The sequence below is a fragment of the Heteronotia binoei genome, chromosome 2 (genome assembly GCF_032191835.1).
Source record: "Heteronotia binoei isolate CCM8104 ecotype False Entrance Well chromosome 2, APGP_CSIRO_Hbin_v1, whole genome shotgun sequence".
Lineage (NCBI taxonomy): Eukaryota > Metazoa > Chordata > Lepidosauria > Squamata > Gekkonidae > Heteronotia > Heteronotia binoei.
Window position 1 is genome coordinate 75,264,626 of NC_083224.1, and position 24,397 is coordinate 75,289,022.

Sequence of the window (24,397 nt, forward strand, 5' to 3'; positions counted from 1 at the left end):
CAGTGAGATTACATATGTAAGGACTGAATGAGATTAGCATATGTAGTGACATAAGAAACCAATATCCCTGTTAATTCCCGGGATTTTTTGTTCAAGGGGTTGTAAAGCAATTTCCCTTTCCAGTCTGTTCCTGAAGTTCCTTTGCAATAAAATAGCTGCTTTGAGGTCACCCACTGAATGTCCTGGAAGGCTTAAGTGTTCTCCTACAGGTTTCTCAGTCTTGTGATTCTTAATGTCAGATTTGTGTCCATTTATCTTTTGGTGTAGGGTTTGACCTGTTTGCCCTGTGTAGAGAACAGACGGGCATTGTTGGCATTGAATAGAATATACAGTGTTAGAAGATAAGTGAATGAGCCTGAGATGGCATATTTCATGTTGTTAGGTCCAGTGATTGCACTGCCTGGGTGTGTGTGACAGCAAAGTTGGCATCTGGGTTTATTGCAAGCTCTGGTACCAGTGTCCATGTTCAAGCTATATGTTGTATTATTTTGTGTTTGATGTTGTATTATTTTTACAGCCAGAGAGTTGGATTTGAGGCTAGATGAGCAGCTTTCTGCTCAGTAGTTAGAATTACAGAGCATGTATTCAGTGCCATTTTATCTCACTCTTCCTCCAAGGAGTTTAAGTTCTTTCTATTTTATCCTCACAGCACCCATTTGAGATAGGTTAGACTGGGGAAATGATTGGCCGAAAGTCATGCATTAAGCTTCATTGCAAACAGGGATTTGAACTTGGATGTCCCTGGTTCTAATTTAACACTACATCACAGGGTAGCCATGACACTTCCAGTCATGGAGCTTGGCAGTCTCATGCTATTCAACAGAGGAAAAATTCTGAACAGTTATTACTTTTGCTTATCCTAGCAAGTTCTTTAGAAATCTAGAACTCATTCTGAACTTTTAAAAAATGCTTCCATAGAATGGAAACTTATATCCTTGGTTGCTTATTAATCCTTCTCACATTAGATGGCAAACTGTTCTTTATTCTGCTGTACAAATTTACTTGAAGGAGTGCCGTGCTGATACTTAAGGATCAATGTTCCTTTTCTCAAGTGAAAGGAGAAATAGTAGATGTTGGACAATGATGATTGAGTTATTTGGGGATTGACATTTACTAGAGAAGAGGGTGATAGTAAGTATACAGTTTGAAGAGTAGGTAGGACAACTCTGTGCCCCCTTATCTCCAGTATTTGTTTTTGTAGGTAGAATAAGAAGAAAAGATTGACCTCTGAGTGTGCTGCTGGGTGAATGTTGCTCAAGATATGAATAGGAAGTCAGGGAAGTTTAAATCTTTTGTTGCGGAAACTGTTGTCCTTGCCACCAGATTAACTAAGAGCCACTGTAGTGGTTAGAGTGCTGAATAAGAATGCAGGAGCCCCAGGTTCAGACACATAGTCTGCTTTGGAAGCTGACTGGGTGATATTGGACCAGTCAGACACTCTAAGCCTCTGCTACTACACAGGTTAGTTATTAGGGTAAAATGGAAGAAGCCTAATACATTACCTTGGACCAGTCATTTCCCCAGCCTAACCTACCTGAAATGGGTGCTGTGAGGATAAAACGACTCCTTAGTATTAGAAAAGCATTGGATGCAGCTTGAGTGGGAAACTTGTGGAAATTATGGACTCTCCTTGTATGAACAGACGTGCCTTCCATTCTCACAAGGGTACCCTTGGATCCAACCCAGGGGTCTTACAGTGTACAGTAGGTGGGCAAGGAGAGAGTTAGACTCGATTAGTGAGTAGCAGGACTGGGGATATGGGAAGGTTAGAACAGGTCCAGAACAACATTTGAAAATATTCAGCATGCAGAATTGGGATGCCTGGTAATCTTTAATAATCACAAAGTTGCAAAAATCAATACATTTGTTTGAACTCCATCAAATCCCACAGGGCATAGATATTAGTTGTTTGGAGGGAGTTTTACCAGATTCAAGTCGGCAGAAATCACCCTGACCCTCGTCAAAGACATTTGGATATCCTTCAGGCTGGGAACCACTAGTAAGTTCTGATCTACAGAGCACAATGCTCGTCTGGGAGTATACTGGGAGAGGTGGTCCCGAAGATATGTGAGTCCCTGACTGTTAAGGGCCTTAAAAGATCAACACCAGAACCTTGAACTTCAGTCTGGTATTCCACCAGAAGCCTGTGCAGCTTTTGCCGCACAGGATGGATGTGTGCTGTATGTGGGGAGCACGTAAGGATATGTGCCACTGCATTCTGTACCAGTTTGTGTTTCTGGTTAGGCCCACATAGAGCAAGTTACAGTAGTCTAATCTGGAGGTGACCATTGGGTGGATTACTGTGGCTAGAACAGGACGAGACAGGTAGGAAGCCAGTTGCCTAACCTGGTGCAGTTGGAAAGATGCCAGTTTGGCAATATTTCTGACCTAAGCCTCCTAACAGTATAAATTACGGTAACTCTCTTTCACTGAAGGCCAGTTCTCATTTAGTATCTTACTCCCACCCTATGAGCTGTCCCTGGAAATTACTACCATGAAAATCTGTCAGCAGTTCATTTTCAGAGGGGAGGGTTGCTCCTGTTCTGGCCTGCAGATGTAAGCACAGCTCTGCAGCAACTCAAAGCAACAGAAGGGATGATGCTAGAAGGAAAGAGGTGAGATGAACACAGTTTTTACCACACCCCAAGAATTCAGGCTACTAGTAATGGGTCTTAAAACCACCAATGGCCCACTGGCAGTAAAACCTCTTCCCCAGAAGCGGCTGTCAGGAGAAACAGAGGATATAGTAAATAGGAATACTTGGAGTCACAGGTCTTACTTGTTGCCCCTGGCTGTTGTCTTCTTCCTCTCTGCAGTGGGATATATGTACATGTATGCATAATGGCTGTGACCCAGATCTTTGTGGGACTTTGAGTTGAGTTCTTCAGTACCGGAGATTCCTATACATGTTGCACTCAAAAGAATGGAGGCATGTCTTCCTTGTGTCTAGTTAAGGGTGTATACTGGAATTTCTGGGCATTACTTGTTTTGTATTTACAAATGCTACCTTTCTGTGCTTCCACTCATGGGTCATTCAAGATATAAAACAATAAAACAACAGCATTAACTAGCAGCTTTTAAAACCAGGGTTAGTTAGTGAAACAAAACAAAGGAGCATGCACAGAGACACAAAGACTTTATTGGCTAACTAAAGATTGGGAAGGATTTTTTAAAAAAAAATTCAGGGTGCATTCACTGAAATGCCCCCATTTCTAGTATACATCTGCTTTAGTTCCAAAGGCGGAAGCACCCAGGAAAGAGCTTTTAGGGACTATTTTACCTGCCTTTAGTTACCTTGGTCACAAATCTTGAATTATACCTGGAAACAACTGGGAGTGAAGATGTTTAAGCACTGGATGTTGTGTTAATTGTCACAGGTCCCTGTTAACAGCTTGGCTGCTATGTTTAGGACCAGTTGAAGTTTCCAAAGAGCTTTGAAATGCAGCCCATTATATTTTAAAGGGTACTGCATAAGGGCAGTTATATTTAAAATATCTAATTAAATTATATACTTGGTTAGTAAAACTCACCACAGCCATCAAAATTTCATTCAGATTTAACTACTATGCTTTTTTGCTTTTTCAGGAACAGAAAGGTGGTGGACTATTCACAGTTTCAGGAATCAGATGATGCAGGTAACTATTGATCTTGATGGGAAAATATTGAGACTCTTTGTAGCTATTCAGTATAGTTTTGAAATACTCTTCTTTGTTGTGCTGCTCCTTGCAGATTTTTTTGTTGGAAAACAGACATGGTGCTGTCTAGTAGATGAAGTTGTGATAATTAGTGAAAACAAAATATGGTGCAGTCTTGTGTGCAATTTGAATGCAGGCTTATTAGCCAAGTTGTTTGTTTATAATGCATGCAAGGCAAATGCCAATTTGTTAGAAACAAAAGAACTTGGTGGGACATCTAAAGCTAATTAGCTACAACTAGTAGTTAACGTTATGAATTACCATATTTATGTTTTAAAAAATAGACAAAGTATAGCAAAACAGCCTTTTTGACAGGAAAGATATTGCAGAGAGAAGGCTTTTGAAATGGAGGGATACAAATCACTAGGTATGTGCTGCCCAGTAGGAAGAACTGGAAGTTGGTTGCCCTGTTCATGCATATATTCTTCTGTGAAACTGATCTTAATGACTATGTCTGCCCAGCTTTGTCTGACTCCTCAAAGACCATCTCTTTGTTCATTCATAAGCAAAGGTTGGCTTTCAGGCTAAATATGGCGTGACACAAACCCCCCACCTCCACAGCACTGCCAAGTGGGCTAAACTCCAGAAGAGTGGTTGGTTTGGCAGGGGCAAACAAACAGTAGGTTGAAATGTGAGTCCATGCACCTCAGGATATCACTGCCACCAGCCCTTTTTAAAAGCTACCTGGAAAGCCAGAGACCAAAAGATAAATCTTCTAGCCCTTATCAGGTCTAAACAAGAAACAAATCCTTTAAGATTGTACACTTACAAAGTGAGTCCCCAAAACAAATCATTTTAGCAGCTGTTAGCCAGTTTGGGCCAAAATACTGGATTTAGATTGAGGCCTCCTGAGTTCATGAATAAACCAAAATGTTATTAAGGTGATTTACTAAAAAGATGTACAAGAATATACAACAAAAATCTGGGAATAATACAATGAAGTTAGATAGCCAACCTAGATACTTAAAAACAAAGGTCCTCTAATCTATAGGTTACATAGCAGAAGTCCAAAATCAGCAAGTGTCCAGCCATCATGGCCTGCCCCAATCAAAAATATCCCAAGCAAGGAAGTAAAACTAGAATGAATAATCTTTCCTTTATGCCTCATGGCACACACTGGTATTATTTAGGCTAACCAATCAGACGTAGGATTACCCAGTGATGTAATCCAACTGAACATTTGTCTTATTGATCAGGCGATGCGACCAATCAGGTAAGCTGCCAATTAGTATCTGGTGTTCTGCAGTTACATCAGATCCAATTAACAAGCTCCCATAAATCATTGAGTTAAGAAGATGGAGTTTGTAGGCCTGCTTAGGGCAGCAGAGATAACCTGCACCTATGAATGCCTCCTATCCTCCCTCTGAGTCACTGTGAGCTTGGCCCTGGTGCTCAGAGAGCAAAATATTTCCATGTTCTGTACGCCTTTGTGCCTGAACCAAAGTTTAGTTTGAGCAAGAGACTATGAAAACATCTATCTCTTATGAAACCCATCTCAAGCATTAATTTCCCCCTTTCATTTGCTTCTTTGCAAAGTTCTCCAAAACAATTTAGAAAATTTTAAAACATTTTACAGAGGGCAGTTAAAATCAATAAAGTAAACTAGTTCATCAAATCCTATGAAAGTGTTTTATGTATTTCCAACATTTCAGCTACAAGAAGTACTTCATGAAGGTCGGATGCCATTGGTGCTAATTTTTAAAGGTTGCGCAACTTAATGTTACTGACTGGCACAGTTGTAATTGTCCAATTAAGTCTGCCTTATCATTACTATATAGATGAAGAATATGGAAGAGATTCAGCTCCTCCAACCAAAAAAATCCGCTCATCACCGCGGGAAGCAAAAAATAAGAGGCGGCCTGGAAAGAATTCTCAGGAGGACAGGTGAGTTGTGGTTAAGTTATCTTTTAGTGAAGTATGCCAGCTTTCAGAGATGATTAAAATAATTGTTTAAAATCAGAAATTTTTAAATTGGGTGTTTAAATGTTAAATTTCTCATTTTAAAGATTAAACTTGATCACTAGCATGTGAAATCTAGAATTAAGAAATATTAACAACGAATCAGTGGCTGGCTCTGTTACACACTCAGGCTGCTTTTCTGCATAAAGAACGAATTTACTTAGTTCTTAAAGTATTTACTCTTTACCTATCAATCAGGCATGAACATTTCCTTTTTCATATCATAAAAATCAAACCACTTATGATTAATAGATCTGATTATTAATAGATATATGATTAATTCCAGATCTATTAATAAGACTCATACTCTACATGATTACATCATAGAGCAACAGATTGATCTGGCATGTGTGACCAAGACCTGGGTGCGAGAGGGCAAAACTTGTCCTAAATAAGCTTACCCCATGTGGATTCTCAGTCCTCCACCAATCTCGGATGACTGGGATTGGGGAGGGGGGGGAGGGTTGCAGTGTTCATTCATGATTTTTCTTTCAGGGCACTCCGTACTCCAAATATACCCGGCATTGAGTGTGTTGGCCTGGTGTGGGAGGCTGAGGAGAGTTTGGCTATTTGAGCAGTATACTGACCGCCCAGTACCACTCCCAGAGAGCCTGCCTGCTCCTGGATGCGCTATCGGCCTGGGCATTGGACTGTTGGTCCATTGGACTGTTGGTCCTGCGGGATTTCAGTGTCTGCATTGATGATGCACCATCCTCACAGGCCCAGGACCTAGTGTCATCCATGGAGACACTAGGACTCATCCAGATTGTTATAGCCACCACTCACCAGGCTGGTCACATGCTGGATTTGGCCTTTGGGGTTGGGACAACATCGGATCTGATAGCTGTTGATACAGTTCCATGGTTAGATCACTATGCCCTGAAAGTCTGATTGGATCTGCAGCCCTCCCCCTGTTTGGGCGGCAAGCGAATTTATGCTCACCTGTGGAGCCAACTGGACCCTGAGTGGCTTCAGGAAGCTCTGCAGGATCCAATGCCCCCTGGCGGGTCGCTAGATGAGCAAGTGGAGGACTAATATTCCTAGTTCTCTACAGCCATCAATGACATCGCCCCCTGACACCCTCTTCAGCCCTGTGCCAAAGCAGCTCCATAGTATACCCTGGAGCTGCAGAGGATGAAGTGGAAACTTAGACAAGTGTGGCGACGTTCTTTTGACAAGTCAAGAACTTCTAATAGAATGTTTATGAAGGTCTATGAGAAGGCAGTGAAATTTGCTAAGAGGGAATTCTATGCGGCCTCCATTGCATCTGCGAAATTGCACCCAGCCCAATTATTTAGGACAATATGATTATTAACTACAGTGCCGACAGGCAACCAAAAGGTTAGGGATTTGGACATTGGCTGCAAGGCTTTTGCAACTTATTTCGCAGATAAAGTCCTGACTCTCTGCCAGGATCTCCCAGCCACAGTTGTCTTATCTTCTGGCCCTTTCTCTGTCAGCTTTCTCTGGAAGATGTGGACAAGATCTTGGCTGCAGTGAAGCCTACCACCTGTCCTCTGGACCCGTGCCCATCCTGGCTTCTTAAAGCAGGTGGTGCTGATGTCTGGAGTCCTCTGGTTCAGGGGTCCCCAAGCCCCGGGCTGTAGTCTGTTAGCAACTGGGCTGCCACTCCCTGTTCTCTGCCCCCCCCCCCCACTTGCCAGTTGCGGCGCCACTTTGCTCCCTCCCCTGCGCACAACGAGGCACCACAGCCCTCCCCCTCCATTCCTTGAGCAGAGGAGTGAGGAGGCTTGGAGTCAGCCCTACCCACTTTGGCAGGAACCGGGCTGATTGTAAGTCGTTTGAAGAGGAGACTGGAGGAGCAGTTTCACCCCCTCCCTCACTTCTGGAAGTGAGAGGGGGAGAAGCCTCCTTCAGGATGCTATTGAAATAGCTTAGAAAGAGCCTGGGCCCTGCCGAAGCTGCCCAAGTCTCATCGCAGCATTGTTCGGTGGCGGGGTGGGGGGACACGAGGCTCGGCTCTACTGCTTCGGCAGGGTCCAGGCTAATTCTAAGTTATTTCAATAGCATGCTGAAGGAGGCTTCTCCCTCCTTCCTGAAGGAGGCTTCTCAGCCTAAAGCATGGAGTGAAACTCCTCCTCCAGCCTCCTCTTCAAATGACTTACAGTCAGCCCAGTTCCTGCCAAAGTGGGTAGGGCTGACTCCTCGCTCCTCTGCTCACAGGAGATGGGGGGGACACAGCGTGGCATTGGGGAGGGGAGGGAGCGGGCTAGGGTTGCCAACCCCCAGGTGGAGGCAGGGAATCCCCTGGATTGGAAGCCCTCCCCTGCTTCAGGGTCATCAGAAAGGGGGGGAGGGAAATGTCTGCTGGGAAATATTATTTCCTATGGAGACTTATTCCCATAGGGATTAATGGAGAATTGATCCGTGGGTATCTGGAGCTCTGGAGGGGCTGAATTTTGAGGTAGAGGCACCACAATAGCAGCATAGCATGCAGTACCTCTTCCCAAAATACCCCCCAAGTTTCAAAATGATAATAATAATAAATTTTTTATTTGGACCAGGGGGTCGAATTCTATGAGCCGCAAAAGAAGGTGCCCCTATCCTTCATTATTTTCCTATGGAAAGAAGGCATTTAAAATGGTGTGCGGTCCCTTTAAATGTGTCCGGAACTCCCTTTGGAGTTTAATTATGCTTGTCACACCCTTGCTCCTGGCTCCGCCCCCAAAGTCCCCAGATACTTCTTGAATTGGACTTGGCAGCCCTGGGACTGTGATGGCACCTGTGGTGGCAAAACTGGTCCCTGGTGCCAAAAAGGTTGGGGACCACTGCTCTGGTTGACATTATTAATCTGTCCCTGGGATGTTCCCAATTAGGCTCAGAGGCAGTGGTGCATCCGCTTTTAAAGAAGCCATCTTTGGACCATGTGGTTCTGGCCAATTACTGCCCAGTCTCGAATTTTCAATTTCTGGGCAAGGTAATTGAGAAAGCAGTGGCAGAGCAGTTTCAAGTTTTCCTGGAGGATACTTCTATCCTCGATCCTTTCTAGTCCAGCTTTTGCCCTGGTCATGGGATGGAAACTGTTTTGGTTGCTCTCACAGATTACCTCAGAAGGCATCTGGATCAAGGCAGGTCAGCGCTGCTGTTACTGTTAGATCTTTCAGCATCATTTGACACAGTTGATTATGATCTAATGACCCACCACTTTGCGGACATTGGAGTTCAGGGGCCTTACACTGGTTTTCCTCCTGTCTCTATGATCGGGGACAAAGGGTGGCTCTTAGCAAGCAGACAGGGTGGATAAAAATCAATGCTTTTAAAAAAAATTTAAAAATCGGATTTTTTAAATTTAAATCAGATTTTTTAAAATTTAAATTGGATTTTTAAAAAATAAAATGCTTTTTGAGGAAAATATATTATCATCCAAAGGTTATTCCATCATGAAATAAGGATTAGTTTTTAATTCTGAAGCATAAGGCTGTATATTCATGCAATGTTTACATTTTTTGGTAATAAATTCTTTTAATCCATTCACAGTGTCATGTTCTTCCAGAGGTTTCTGTAAGATTACTGGGCAGTTTCTCTGTCTACAAGATATTATCACAGATCACAGGTGCTTGGTTTTGCAGTTTTCAAAACTGTAATTTGTGTCTGCAGAGATCACATGCCTCGTCTACACATCAAAAATGTTATAAAATGAACAGAGTTGAGAAAAAGACCTTAATCTCATTGTTCTACAAACCTATGTACACAGAATCAGCCCCTTAAGTGCTAAGTTTCAAAAAGTTCAATGAATAGAAAAAGATTGCTTGGAGTGGAATAGATCTGCACTAGAAGAAACTTAAGTGTGAGGAGGGAGGGGCAAGTAGTAAAAATGAAAGTGAGACTTTTTGAGCAGGATACTCCACAAGATTTCGGATCTTCTGTGTGTATAACCCAAGGTTTATCATTATTCTTTCCCTGGAGGAGAAAACCTATAATGGCAGCAGGCCGTAAAAAAGAGACCCAGTTTGAGAATATTTTAATGAAGTTCCTCTACCTATTGGTAAGGCAGGCATGCGTGCAGAATACAAACACTGCAACAAAGAAATAGGCCTGGTGGTCCGAATGAGGCAACATCATGAGAAGTGCTATGATGAAGATGGCAGCAGAAACATGTTTGAACAGGCAGGATCTTCAGGTTGGTAAACATTTTTATTTAATCATATTTCTTAAAGAGTGCCTTGAATTGTCATGTTGGAGCAAAATTATATTTCTTATTATTACTGCATGTTACTGTCATTTTGATACAGTTATGAAGAAAAGCAGATATTCCTTTTTGGGGAGTGCTGCATGGCAATGAATACAATAAGCAGAAATTGTATAAATAATAAAATAACAGCATTGATTTTTTTTGTTTGTTTAGGGGAATTCATCATCAACACTAAGGATTCTGGAAACTCCACCTTCAAGATCACCATCCTCCTGTTCTACAGTTTCAGAGCTATCTATCCAGGATAGTGTTTCAGTTGCACTATATACATCATCATCAGACACCCGTAGTATATCACCTAAAAGAAAGAAAAAACCCTTCCCTCCTGGAACCACCATAGATAAGTTTTTGATAAAACCCAGCAGATTAGAAAAAGAGTTAATTGACAAAAAAAATGCCCAGTTTGTTTATGCAACAAACTCTTCTTTCCGTCTGACTGAGAACCCACACTTCATTAATATGGTTCAATCACTGAGACCAGGATACAGTCCACCCAGCAGAGCAGATGTTGCAGGGAAACTGCTGGATAAATTGTATGATAGAGAAATGGAGCAATGTGCAACAGCTCTGGAGGGTAAAATTGTTAACCTAAGTCTTGATGGGTGGAGTGATGTCCACAATGATCCAGTTGTATGTGCTTGTATAACAACAGAAGAAGGGAAAGTCTTCCTTGCACAAACAATTGATACGTCAGGAAATGCACAACCAGCAGAATACTTAGAAGAAGTGGCAGCAAAAGCTATGATAACTTGAACAAAAATTCAAATGTCTAGTATGCAGTTTGATCACAGACAATGCTGCAAATGTATCCAAAGTGAGCAGAAATTTAGAAGTGCAGGAAGGGAATACAAAACTAATAACATATTGTTACAGTGCTCATTTGCTGCACCTCCTAGCCAAAGACTTGAGTGCTCCAGAAATAAAGACTTACCGTATGTTGTTGATATTGCTAAATACTTCCATAACAATCATTTTGCTGTAGCAGCTCTGAAAAAGAACGGATGGAACCAAGCTAATGCTCCCACAAGATGTTAGATTGAACTCTGTGGTGGACTGTTTTGAGACAGTTATTGAGAACTGGCCTATTCTGATGACAATTTGTGAACAAAATCGAGATAAAATAGATGACACTGTCATGGCCAAAATCCTCAATGTTGGGCTTAAGAGAAATGTTGAACATAATGCTGAGCATCCTGAAACCCATTTCTGAAGCTTTGAACAAAATACAGAAAAATAGGTGTTTTATTGCTGATGCTGTTGACATTTGGAAGGAACTGAGTGAGCATTTAAAAACAGAACTACACTTTGACAGAATTAAATTACAGACTTTAAAAAAATGAATTGGACAAGCACTGTCTCCCCAGCTCATTTTCTGGCAGATATTTTCAATATCCTTTACCAGGGTCAAAACTTAAGTGCTGCAGAAGAGAAGTTAGCTATGACATGGGTATCCAGCAATCATCCATCTGTAATGCCAACTTTAATAAACTTCAGTGCTAAAGGGGAACCATTGAAGAAATATATGTTTGCTGAAGATGTTTTAAAGAAAGTCACACCAGTGAACTAGTGGAAGTCACTTAAGCACTTGGGTTTAGAGACTATTCAAATAATGATTTCACTTTAAACAGCAGTAGCTTCTTCTGCAGGTGTAGAAAGAATATTCTCTTCTTTTGGACTCATTCATTCTAAATTGAGAAATTGTTTGGAACCCGACAAAGCAGGAAAGCTTGTTTTTCTTTTCCAGATTATGAACAAAGAAGATGAAGATGACGAGTGAGCTAAAGAGGACAGTATTTAAGTTTTTCATGTGTAGGCTGGACTAACAGTTTAAGTTTTTTAATAGTTTAACCACATCAGTTAACAAACATGGATGTTTAAGCAAACATATGCTGTAATGTTATTTTTTAGTTGAATAAAACTATTTGAATTATTATTATTAAGGTAATGATTATTTTTCTCCTTCCAATACAGCAGAAAAGTTGTGCAAATATGAATTATTAATCTATTAAACTGGAGATAATTCACCTCACAATAATTTCATAATTACCTTTCTATAATGTGTTTCTAATAGTATTAAAAATCAGTATTGTAAAACTAATATGAACAGTTGTTATTCTAAAAATGAAATCTTCATCTGTGAATATTAAGGTTATACCAGCAAAAATGAGTCTTTATGTAGAAAACTATGATTTAAATCAAGTCTTACTGACTAGTGATTTAATTAAATCCACCCTGCAAGCAGACCTCCATGCGTCACCAGCTTGAATGTGGTGTACTGCAGGGAGCAGTTCTCTCGCCAATGATGTTTAATATCTATATGTGCTCCCTTGCCCAGATTACTTGAGGTTTTGGCTGAGTTGTCACCAATATGTGGGTAACACCCAGCCCAAATCATCTGCCTATGGCTCTAGACGCTGTGGCTGGATGGTTGCAACAAAGCTGACTGAAGCTCAATCTAGCTAAGATGGAGGTCATGTACCTGAACCAAGGGGGATTGGAGTTAGGCCCCCACCTCCCAACCTTGAACGGTGCATCTCTTGTGCCAGCTCAGAAGGTGAAGAGTCTGGGAGTGATACTGTATGCCTCACTTACCATGGAGGCCCAGGTCACAGCAGTTGCACGATCTGCCGTCTGTCATCTTCAGCAGGTCAGGCAGCTGGTGCCCTATCTGTCCCCCCAGGATTTAGCTACAGTGATCCATGCAACAGTCACTTCCAGGCTGGATTACTGTAATTCGCTCTACGCATACTTGCCCTTGGGGCTGATACAGAAACTTTAGCTGGCAGAATGGCTATTAACTGCATTGCCTTTACAGGCAAGCATTCGGCCGGTGCTGCGCCAATTGAACTGGTTACCGATTGAATACCGGATCTGCTTCAAGGTTTTGGTACTTGAGGAACCACCTTTCCCTATATATGCCCTGGAGGTCGTTGTAGTCTGTTACATAACACCTCCTGACCACCCCTGGCCCAAAGGACGTCTATTTTGCCTTGACCAGAGACAGGGTTTTCTTGGCTCTGGCCCCTGCCTGGTGGAATCAGCTCCCTATGGAGATCCAGGCCCTACCTGAATTACTATAATTTCATGGGGCCTGTAAGACGGAGCTATTCCACCGGGCCTTTGGTTGAGGCAGCGAGTGCCCTATTCCAGCATATTCCATCAGTTGGCCTCCCTTGTTGGGACCTCACGCTTTACAGAAGGGGTGGCCAACGGTAGCTCTCCAGATGTTTTTTCCCCCTACAACTCCCATCAACCCCAGCCAGCATGGCCAATGGCTGGGGCTGATGGGAGTTGTAGGCAAAAAACATCTGGAGAGCTACCGTTAGCCACCCCTGTTTTATAAACTTTGGTGTTATCCTATTTATTATCACCATCAATTCGTCTTGAGCTGGAAACTGCTGTATTCTGTGAAATGTGTCTTTCCCACCTGATGATGCACCTTATTTGTTTTATTCTGTTGCTTTGATTTGCTAATTTTATTGTATTGTTTTTAAATTTAAATGGTAGGTTTTTTTATAGTTGTTCAATTCATATTGTGATCTGCCCTGAGCCCATTATGGGAAAGGGTGGAATATAAGCCAAATAAACGGCTTTTTAGTCTACCTGGTAACTATCTGCTCTTGTTTCAGGAAAATTTCAGACCATTAGTAGCTCATTCTAGGTTTATATATAAAGATACAGAGCTTTAATGAGCAAAAATGTTGGTTTCTGTGTTTGTAAGATGTGGGTAGGTAGACTAAAGCAGACAAGTTAATTTCTACAGTATAGGAAAGGATCAGAAAAGCACACTGGAAGGAAATTTAGTACACAATTTCCTGTATTCCTCTTCTTTGCCACTAAAAATTGTTAGGCTTCTGGGTGCAAGAAAGATCCCATTGGGGAATATCTTGCAAAAAATCTTTTCTCTGGGTAAAAAACTAAGCCAAATATCAGCTATGCAACAAAAAATGCAGAGCATTGGAAGAAAGTGAATTGGAAGACAAGTGGCTTTATGGTTAGATTCATTGAACAGTCTGGTTAGTTTACTTCATTTTTTCTATATCTGTAGAGATATTACAAGCTATTTGCTATGTTGGTAGAAAAAAGGACCCAATCTTTATAATTCGTTTTTCCTTCTAAAACCATGTTTAGAACTCGCATCACAAAAGTACAGAAAACTGCAGTAAGAGAACTAAGGTTGCCACTTAGTGTCTGTGATGGATGGGCAAAGGTCCTGTCCTTTTCTGTCACTTATCAGATTTTTCTGCCTGATCGGTGTGTGTGCAGAATGGCCAATAGCCAAATAGAATCCATGGAATGCTTGAGGAGCCAGGGGGAATAGAGATAGAAATGGGTAAACTTCCAGTTCTAGTCAGATAGGAGTTGAGTTGGGGAGGTGGGGGATGGAGATATTATTTCTCAGGAGAGTGTGCCTGGTTTGTGGTGAAAACAGATATAGTGAATGCTTTAGAAGATAGACTCTGAGCTTCCAAAGGGTGAGCTTAAATAAATCCTTTCTCAGTAGACTTTGTATGTTTCAGATCCTAGCTTTTGAAGAAAGCTGGCTTAAGAGTTGGAAGTTGCTAGGAGGTCACCTATGGGTTTTTGTAAGGCTGAGTACATGTCAGTGGTTTATCTAAAACTTTTAAAAGCTTAGCTGTTAACTGCTCTGTGCCCTAAGAAAGTGTTTGTAACTGTATTACTGAGTGAACTGAGCTAATGCCGTGCATTTTAAATTCAAATAGTTTCAAGATACTGAACATCCTTGTTCCCACTAAACCAGGAAATAAATAATAGTTAATTCAATGAAATTGCTGAGCAGTCGGGTTAAAATGGATAAAAGGAAGTACTTCTTCACCCAAAGGGTGATTAACACGTGACATTCACTGCCACGGGAGGTGGCGGCGGCTACAAGCATAGCCAGCTTCAAGAGGGGGTTAGATAAAAATATGGAGCAGAGGTCCATCAGTGGCTGTTAGCCACAGTTTGCGTGTATGTATGTATATATATATATAGGCCACTGTGTGACACAGAGTGTTGGACTGGATGGGCCATTGGCCTGATCCAACATGGCTTCTCTTACGTTCTTATGTTTATCCTGTTTCTCTCCATGTCTCCTATGAAGTTCAGGTGGGGCAGAGGGGCATGGCATTTCTCAAACATAACACAAGCAGTAAAGCAGAGAAGAACTTGGAATAGCATCAAAACTGTAATTGTCTATAGCAACATTAATTTCAGCTGTGGTAAATTTCCTCATATGTACTGAAATGACTAAAGTTAGGAGATACTGGGCATCTGTTTATCAGGTGGAGGTTGGGAAAGAGACCACACAGGAAAGACTTCACATCATGCTACTTATACTCTGATGTTATCTAAAACTGTGAACTCCATGTTGTCATTCTATATGCTGTTATTTTGGAACATAATGTGCCTATATTTGTAGATACTTTATTTTTTAATAATTTCTATCCTGGTTTTCTTCTAGCTGGTGAGTCTGATATCCCAACTCACTCATGGCCATGGGCTTTGGCTGTGTCCAGACTTAAATATCCCACATGTCATTCAGCTAGCAGAGATGTTCCCAAGATTCTATTTCCCTGCTAAAAGAGCTTCTGGTCACACCCAGACAAAATACCTGAGAAGGGGGAGAGAAGTTAAGCCTTGATCTCATATTCCCCTCCCCTGTTAGTACACTTGTGTAGCCATTAAGTTGTTTCATATTTTTAACGTGTATCTCATTCTTGTAGAACAAACGCATGCAGCCCCATGCTAGGCTTATTCTAAGTAAATAATTCACTTCTAATTGGTATTGAGTTCAGTGGGACTTACTTCAAGTAAGTATGCATAAGAATGTAGTCTTGAATTTAGCATCCTTATTGTTTTGCTGTTAATGAAAAGAGTTCATTGGATAACAGAGTGAGAATGTACTTCACACAATAAATTATCAGTAGAAAACAGGTATGTGGGTTTTTAGAAAATTCATCCAGTAGAACTTATGTAGATGGGTTTGTTCTAAGTGCCAGCATGTACCAGCACGGTATCATAGATGAAAAGATCGCTTGATTCATTTCTACCACAAATTTTCTTTTCATATTGTTAAAGATAAACACATTGACATGGTTGAATCATTATGGCTAGGTTACATTATACCTGCTAAAAGATTGATATATGAGAAGGAACTTGGACAGCAATTAAGAAAAAGTAGCAGGAAGTTCGCCAACGCTTGGAGCAGTACACACACATTGATCTACTAATATGTAGTTATGTGACAACAGAAGGTGGAGTTGTATATCTTTCAGAAATGTTAGATTCATCAGGGAATGTCTGCACATCAGTGGCTATAAAAACCAATGAACTGTGAACAAAAAATTAAGTCACACGTGCAAACAAAATAACTGCCATAATAGGTGATTTTAACTACCCACACATTGATTGAGTCAAGTGTGTCAGGAGAAAAAGATTGGGTTTGTAGACACTTAGCCATGAAGCAGATGGTCACAGAACTTACTAGGGGGGAAACAATCCTGGACTTGGTCCTAAGTAATGCTCAAGAACTGATGTGAGATGTAAACATGATAGCACCAATTGGGAACAGTGACCATAATACTGTTAAGTTTAACATTTATGTAAATAGGGAGTTGTCCCAAATCTACAATATTGGAAGCTCAGATAAAATGTTTACAGATAGGTATAAAAGATAGAAATAGGTATAAAAAGTGTCTGCATGGTTAACGAACAAAGTAATTGAAGCAATAAAAGGTAAGGATTCCTTTCATCAGTGGAAGGCTGAATAAATAAAAAGGAGTGCAGGCAGCGGCAAATAAAATGTAGGTCGGTGATCAGACGGGAAAAAAGGACTATGAGCAACTTACTGCAAAAAAAAAAAGTCAAAATTTCTTCAAGTACGTTAGTAGCAGAAAACCAAGGAAATGGCAGAGAAGCTGAATGCTCCCCCCCCCCCCTCTGTCTTCACTGTGGGAGATGGGAGGTGTTTTGTCAACACCAAAACTGTTGATTTCAGGAGGAGTGTTGGTAGACCTGAGTCAACTGAGGTGTTGAGAGAAGGTACTATAACAGATGGACAAATCCAGGGCATTTTTTGAGCAAGAACACAGTTCTGGGTGGCTTGGTTCAGGGTGTATGATCTAATATGCAAATGAATTCCTGCTGGGCTTTTTCTACAAAAACCCTTGACAAATCAATGCCTGACAACTTGCCAGGCCTAGATGGCATACATCCAAGAGTCTAAAAGAACTCCAATGTGAACTTGAAGGTCTCCTGACAAAAATACGCTATCTATCACTAAAATTTGTCTCCTGTTTATAGTACTTATCCCTTTATTAAACTATCTATCTGAACCATTTGGTTATTGTAAAGCTCTATTACCTGTGTAAAAATGTCCACCTGCATAGTTCAGTTTGCAGAATAGAAGGAGAGTTGGGAGCTATGACAATCTTGGCCTCTTCTCTCCTTCACATGCAGGATTTTCCCTCCGTTTTCTCTTCCTTTCTGACTGAGCAGCTGCTTTTATCTGTTTTCTTCTTAGGTGAAGGTTTATTATATTTTGATGCTAGTTCAGCCTAGGGACTTGAGAGAAGAGACAAGATCTTTTTAAACTTCCGAAAATGGCACCCAAGAGGCTTTGGAAAGTTCAAAAATAAATTAAATATTTTATTCAACATAGAGGGGAAAAGGTCAGATGGAATCAGGGGTAAAAGGTCTGAGGTGAATTAGTAAGTCAGAGGCAACTTAGTAATTTCACAAACTTGTTAATATGTTTCCAACAACTAAAAGTTTTAAACTTTTCACAAGGTCTTAGAGTCTTTTAAATAAGAGGCTTTAGTTTCAGTGCCTGTTAGACACTCCAGTATAAGTTCTTGCATTTAACTGACTCTTCAAGGTTCAGAAGACTCTTCAAGGTTCACTTCAAAGTACCTAAAATCCTTCTCTCTAAACAAATCAGAGATCACTCAACTTTTTAGAGCTATTTCCCTTTTCAACTAGGCAGGAAATTACTTCTCTAAACTAGAAGCTCTGCCCCTTTTTCAGGGCTGAATGAGGGTTATTCAGCAATCATCCCACTGCTCCTTGCCACCTTCCCAGTCTTCAATCAGTGCTAAACTGAGTTCTCTTAACGAGTCAGATCTTCTTCATGGTCTCTGTGCTTCACACTCATGGGATAGAGCGCATGCGTGATCCCTGAATCGGTATCTGAAAAGCCTGGGATTTTTCCGCGCTCGGTGCCAATGGGCATAAGAACATAAGAGAAGAGGACCAGGCCAATGGCCCATCCAGTCCAACACTCTGTGTCACACAGTGGCAAAAAATTTTATATATACACACACACTGTGGCTAATAGCCACCGATGGACATGTGCTCCATATTTTTATCTAAACCCCTCTTGAAGGTGGCTATACTTGTGGCTGCCACCACCTCCTGTGGCAGTTAATTCCACATGTTAATCACCCTTTGGGTGAAGGAAGTACTTCCTTTTATCCGTTTTAACCAGTCTGCTCAGCAATTTCATCGAATGCCCACGAGTTCTTGTATCGTGAGAAAGGGAGAAAAGTACCTCTTTCTCTACTTTCTCCATCCCATGCATTATCTTGTAAACCTCTATCATGTCACCCCGCAGTCGACGTTTCTTCAAGCTAAAGAGTCCCAAGCGTTTCAACCTTTCTTCATAGGGAAAGTGCTCCAGCCCTTTAATCATTCTAGTTGCCCTTCTCTGGACTTTCTCCAATGCTATAATATCCTTTTTGAGGTGTGGCGACCAGAACTGCACACAGTACTCCAAATGAGACCGCACCATCGATTTATACAGGGGCATTATGATACTGGCTGATTTGTTTTCAATTCCCTTCCTAATAATTCCCAGCATGGCGTTGGCCTTTTTTATTGCAAACGCACACTGTCTTGACATTTTCAGTGAGTTATCTACCACGACCCCAAGATCTCTCTCTTGGTCAGTCTCTGCCAGTTCACACCCCATCAACTTGTATTTGTAGCTGGGATTCTTGGCCCCAATGTGCATTACTTTGCACTTGGCCACATTGAACCGCATCTGCCACGTTGACGCCCACTCACCCAGCCTCAACAGATCCCTTTGGAGTTCCTCACAATCCTCTCTGGTTCTCACCACCCTGAACAATTTAGTGTCATCCGCAAACTTGGCCACTTCACTGCTCACTCCCAACTCTAAATCATTTATGAACAAGTTAAAGAGCATGGGACCCAGTACCGAGCCCTGCGGCACCCCACTGCTTACCGTCCTCCACTGCGAAGACTGCCCATTTATACTCACTCTCTGCTTCCTATTACTCAGCCAGTTTTTGATCCACAAGAGGACCTGTCCTTTTACTCCATGACTCTCAAGCTTTCTAAGGAGCCTTTGATGAGGAACTTTATCAAAAGCTTTCTGGAAGTCAAGGTAAACAACATCTATCGGGTCTCCTTTGTCCACATGTTTGTTCACCCCCTCAAAGAAATGTAACAGGTTAGTGAGGCAAGATCTTCCCTTGCAGAACCCATGCTGAGTCTTCCTCAATAACCCGTGTTCATCAATGTGCCTACTCATTCTGTCCTTCATAATGGTTTCTACCAACTTTCCCAGTATTGAAGTCAGACTGACTGGCCTGTAATTTCCCAGATCTCCTCTGGAACCCTTTTTAAAGATGGCGATGACATTTGCTACCTTCCAGTCTTCAGGAACGGAGGCAGATTTCAATGAAAGATTACAGATTTTTGTTAGAAGATCCACAAGTTCAACTTTGAGTTCTTTCAGAACTCTCGGATGTATGCCATCCGGACCCAGTGACTTATTAGTTTTTAATTTGTCTATCAGTTGTAGGACCTCCTCTCTTGTCACCATAATCTGACTCAGGTCTTTCAACACCCCTTCCAAAATTAGTGGACATGCACAGGCGTCCCATTGTGCATGCTCACCGGCGCCAACGCGGGGATCCCGCCAGTACCTTTCTGCCCGCTGCGCGGAGAGGATTCCCTTTCGTGTCCCCAGTCGGTAAGGTAGTTGGTGGATTACCTTTATTGTTGTAAATAGCCTGTTTGTTGTTTTTCTTAGTGTAGATAGTTATTAGTTTTAAAAAAATATTGTTGTTGTTGGACTTGCCCCTCGGGGCCCTCCCCCCGTTTCCCCCCTCCCCAATTTTTCCCCCTCAGAGGACTGAGTGGGTTTTTTTGTGTATGGAAAGACGTTGGGGGTTTTTTCAAACGCTGCTGCACTTGTGGGAAGATTGCCCCCCCCAGACGGCCATTCCCTGTGCCTTCTCTGCTTGGGTGAAGCGCATCGTGTAGATTCGTGGTCGCATTGCCTCCGCTTCTCCAAGCAAACCAGGAAGAATCGGGCAGTGCGGCTTTCGGCTGCTTTGACTGAGTCGGCACTTCGACCTTAAAAATCGGCATCGGGCCTGTCGGTACGACGATGGCAGACACTGCGGCCCTGACGGTCACATCGGCCAATGTGGCGCCTCCACAAAACGATCCCACAAAGGATCAGTGGATACGCCTGCCAAGAAGCGTTGGGATGACTCGGGGATCCGAGCATCCGTACCGAAGAAGGTGAAGTGCAAGGAGAAGCGGAAGAGGTCATCCTGCACTCCTTCACCCTCACACGCTTCGGCACCGATTACTTCTGCTCTGCCGAGGAAGATCCTGGCATCCCTGTGTCGTAGCCCGTCGGCATTGAGAGGCAGCGTTCCTCAATCCTGTCTCTCGACGTCCGAACACGAGATCAACCTCACTCAACGATCCTCTTCCGGGTCGAGGCGACGTAGTGGGAGTGATTGATCTCCAAAATAGAGGCATCGGCGCCGATGGAACCGTCGACCCCGATGGAGCCTAGAAGCAGACGAGACCTGGAGCCTTCCATGGTACCGCGTCGCTTCCCACCATTACCACCGTGGGAGCAGCGTCAGTGGCCGCCCACTTATCCGTACCCTTATCCACCGTATCAGTGGTTTCCACCTAAGGAGTGTGCAGAGTGGGATCAGCAATCGGAGGCATCCTACATGTCGAGGCTCTCTCATTCCAGAAAGGCATCGGCATCGATCCCACCAGAGAGGCGTACTGCGCTAGCGGCAGAGACCCATCGGCGTGCATCGGCATCGACCCGCTCACCCATCCGGGAGTCGACACCAATACTTTCAGAGCATTCGATCCATAGAGAATCTTCGTCGTCGGACTCTGAAAGCAGTGCCGACAATCAAGAAAGAGCCTTGGAACCTTCCCCAGTGTCCCATACGGCCGAGGATCTTCCCATCTCGCCATCGGGAGATCTGGTCGTATGGCGAGCTGGTGAAGAGGATGGCAACCTCTCTCTCTCTTCCTGTGACACAGCAGTAACCCATTGTGGATGACAATGTTTTTGACATTATGCAGTGGGATACATCTACTGCGGTCACCCTGCCTGTTACCAAAGTGATTCTTCAGGCAGTTAAGGAGCCCTGGAAGAAGCCATCATTGACGCCGGTGTCCTCACGGAGGTTGGATCATATGTATAGGGTCCAAGAGGCGGGCGCTGAGTTCCTCTTCGCTCACCCAAAGTCGAACTCCGTGGTCGTCTCATCTTCCTCCAAGGCGCGTAAGGTTCATTCTTCTGCACCTGACAAGGAGGGGAAGAAACTGGACAACATGGGAAGAAAGGTTTACTCCGCAGGGGCTCTGGGAGTAAAGGCATCTAACTATGCTGCGTGCATGGCTAGATACCAATACTCGGTATGGGAACAGCTTACCCCCCTCCTCTCTTCCCTGAGTGAAGATAAAGCTGCTGCAAGGAAGCTGCAAAAAGAAGGCTTTGCTGTGGCCAAGCAACAATTGGCTGCAGCAAAGCATATGGTGGATGTGTTTGCAAAGACAATCACGTTGTAGCAGGAAACGCCTGCTCTGTCAATTAAAGCAGGTGCTATGACAAAGAGGCTTGAGGCGAAATCAGGAAAACAGCCAAGCTTTATTTGATACACACGTGCGGGCCCATTTGATACACACGTGCGGTCCCAGACCAGGATGGGCATCTGAGCAAGCAACATTGGGGCACGCAGGCCCTATATACTTTCTACATTTGCATAGGCATTATATTTTAAGGAACTGAGGAAATTGATGACATTAAAATAGAACTCTGCTGATATTACATTATTGAAGACCTTCAATACATCCTTCAGTGTGCAACCCTAACCACAAACCAGCACCATCTGTGCTTCACCCGCGTTTCACTGCAACCCGTTGCTGGTTTCGTTTGTATTAACTTCCCTGTTCCTGTTGATTCTTCTTTTGCATTAAGATTATTTTTGCACCTATTTCCCAGCTTCTGCCTAAAGCCCAAGCTGAAATATTTCATTATAGCAAGCTATAATGAGCCAATAACTAGGCAAATCCAGACATGTCTTTATAGGCCTATCTTCATTGATCCTTGATTCCTAATACCTTCTTTTCCATACATCTAAATACTCTTCCCAATATTTCCTTCTTGGCTCCTGCCTCAACGTCAGCCGTGTGCCTCCGTGGTAATTCTTGGCTTAGGTCAACAGCTCTTCATCAGGATACTAGAGCTTTTGTGGAGGACTTGCCCTTTGAGGGAGACAGCCTCTTCAGCACCACCACAGACAGTGCCTTTCAGGAGATCAACAAAAGCATAAAGACTTGGAGGAACTTGGGCGTTCAAGCCACCTCTACAGCTCCCAAGGCAAAACAGTGGCACAAACCTTTGGCCAAAAAGACCTACCAGAAGTTCTCACCTGAGCAACAATGGAGGCCTCGCTCTGCCAAACCGAACAGCAGGTCCCCATATTCAGGGAATAACAGGAACCGTTAAGGCTCCCAGACCACTAGCAAGCCTAAGGGCACTTGCCCTCAAAAGCAGGGCCTTTGACTTTCTCGTAGCACGCGTCGTCATCCCCACTTGCTCTGTGTCTACCCGCCTCCGCCCTTTCCTACCTGCCTGGGAGTTGATCTCTACAGACAGGTGGGTGCTGTCCATCATAGAAGAGGGCTACAAAATAGAGTTTGTTCAGATTCCGAACCAGTCCGTGGTAATCACCACTCCCCCTTCCCCACCTCTGCTGGCAGAGGTGAACAACCTCCTACAGAAACAAGCCATAGAGAGAGTTCTGATGGAGGCCAGGACGGGAGGTTTCTACTCTCGGTACTTCCTGATCCCCAAGCGGGACGGGGGTTTAAGACCAATTATGGATCTTCTGAATCTGAACAAATTTATTCTGTACCTGAAGTTCAGAATGTCCACTCTGCAAACAATCCTACTCCTCATCAACCAAGGGGACTGGATGGCGACCTTGGACCTCAAAGATGCCTACTTCCTTGTCAGCATCCATCTGGCATTCAGGTGTTTCCTTCGGTTTGCAGTGGTTTCTCAACACTTCCAGTTCAAGGCTCCTCCGTTCGGCCTGTCCACTGCACCTCGGGTGTTTACGAAGATGATGAGCGTTGTGGCTGCCCATCTCCATCTTCAAGAGGTAGTCGTTTTCCCATACATCGATGACTGGCTCCTTGTGGTGGAGTCGAAGGAAAGTTTGTCAGCCCATATTGCCATCACTCTATGTCTTCTCGACACCTTGGGGTTGCAGGTCAATTTGGAGAAATCACACCTTACTCCGTCAAGGACAGTGCAGTTCATAGGGGCCTTGCTGGATACAAACCTGCATCGTGCATACCTGCCTCAGTAGAGAGCGAGGGACATCATCAGCCTTGTGCAACTTCTGCAAAGGCGAAAGTGGGGCGCAGCAACTGCAGTGGATGCTGGGGCTGATGGCGGCGACGACAAGCGTGCAACTTTTTGCGAAGCTGAGGATGAGAGACCTGCAACTTTGGTTTCTTCGCCACATAAATGATCTAGAACTGCTGGCAGTCCATTTTGCCCTGCGCTCTTTCCGCCCCTTGGTGGCAGGGAAGATCGTCGCACTACTAACGGACAATACTACTGCTGTGTGCTACATTAACAGGCAGGGAGGGACAGTCTCTCGTCGGCTCTGTGCCTTGGCGATGGATCTCTGGTCGGAGTGTCTGCAATACATTTTTGTGAAGGCTGCGCATCTTCCAAGGGTCCTCAACATGCAGGTAGACTCCCTCAGCAGGGGTGCAGCTTCTCCACACGAGTGGGAACTGCAGTGGCGCTTTCTCAAGCCTGTATTCCAGCTGTGGGGGTACCCGCAGCTGGATGTCTTCGTCATGGCTGAGAACAAGAAGTGTCCTCTGTTCTGCTCAAGAGGGGGAGCGGATCCAGAGTCATTGGGAGACGGTCTTCTGTTTCCTTGGGAAGGTTGGTTTCTCTACATGTTCCCACCACTGCCGTTGTTGACGAAGGTGGCCAACAAGATAGCAAAAGAGAGACCATGCTGGATCCTGGTGACTCCCTGATGGCCTCGCCAGAACTGGTTCTCGATCCTGCTCCAACTGTCAAGGGGGATCTTCTACCAGTTTCCGGCAGAACCGGACCTCCTGTCAGCCCAGGGGGGTCATGTACTCCATCACAACGTGCCCCACTTGAAGCTGACAGCGTGGCTCATCGACCCTTGGGGTTTTC

The 24,397-nt window shown here is 43.5% G+C and overlaps 1 protein-coding gene across 2 annotated transcripts in view; it reads left to right on the forward strand.

The window, feature by feature from the left end:
• The window catches only part of NUCKS1 (nuclear casein kinase and cyclin dependent kinase substrate 1), a 46,873-nt gene that overhangs the window by 5,146 nt on the left and 17,330 nt on the right, over nucleotides 1–24,397 (forward strand). For both annotated transcript variants that reach the window (XM_060231305.1, XM_060231306.1), the window contains exons 2-3: nucleotides 3,586–3,635; nucleotides 5,474–5,579. In XM_060231305.1, coding sequence (XP_060087288.1) covers nucleotides 3,586–3,635; nucleotides 5,474–5,579 — 156 coding nt within the window. The remainder of the gene's footprint in view (nucleotides 1–3,585; nucleotides 3,636–5,473; nucleotides 5,580–24,397) is intronic.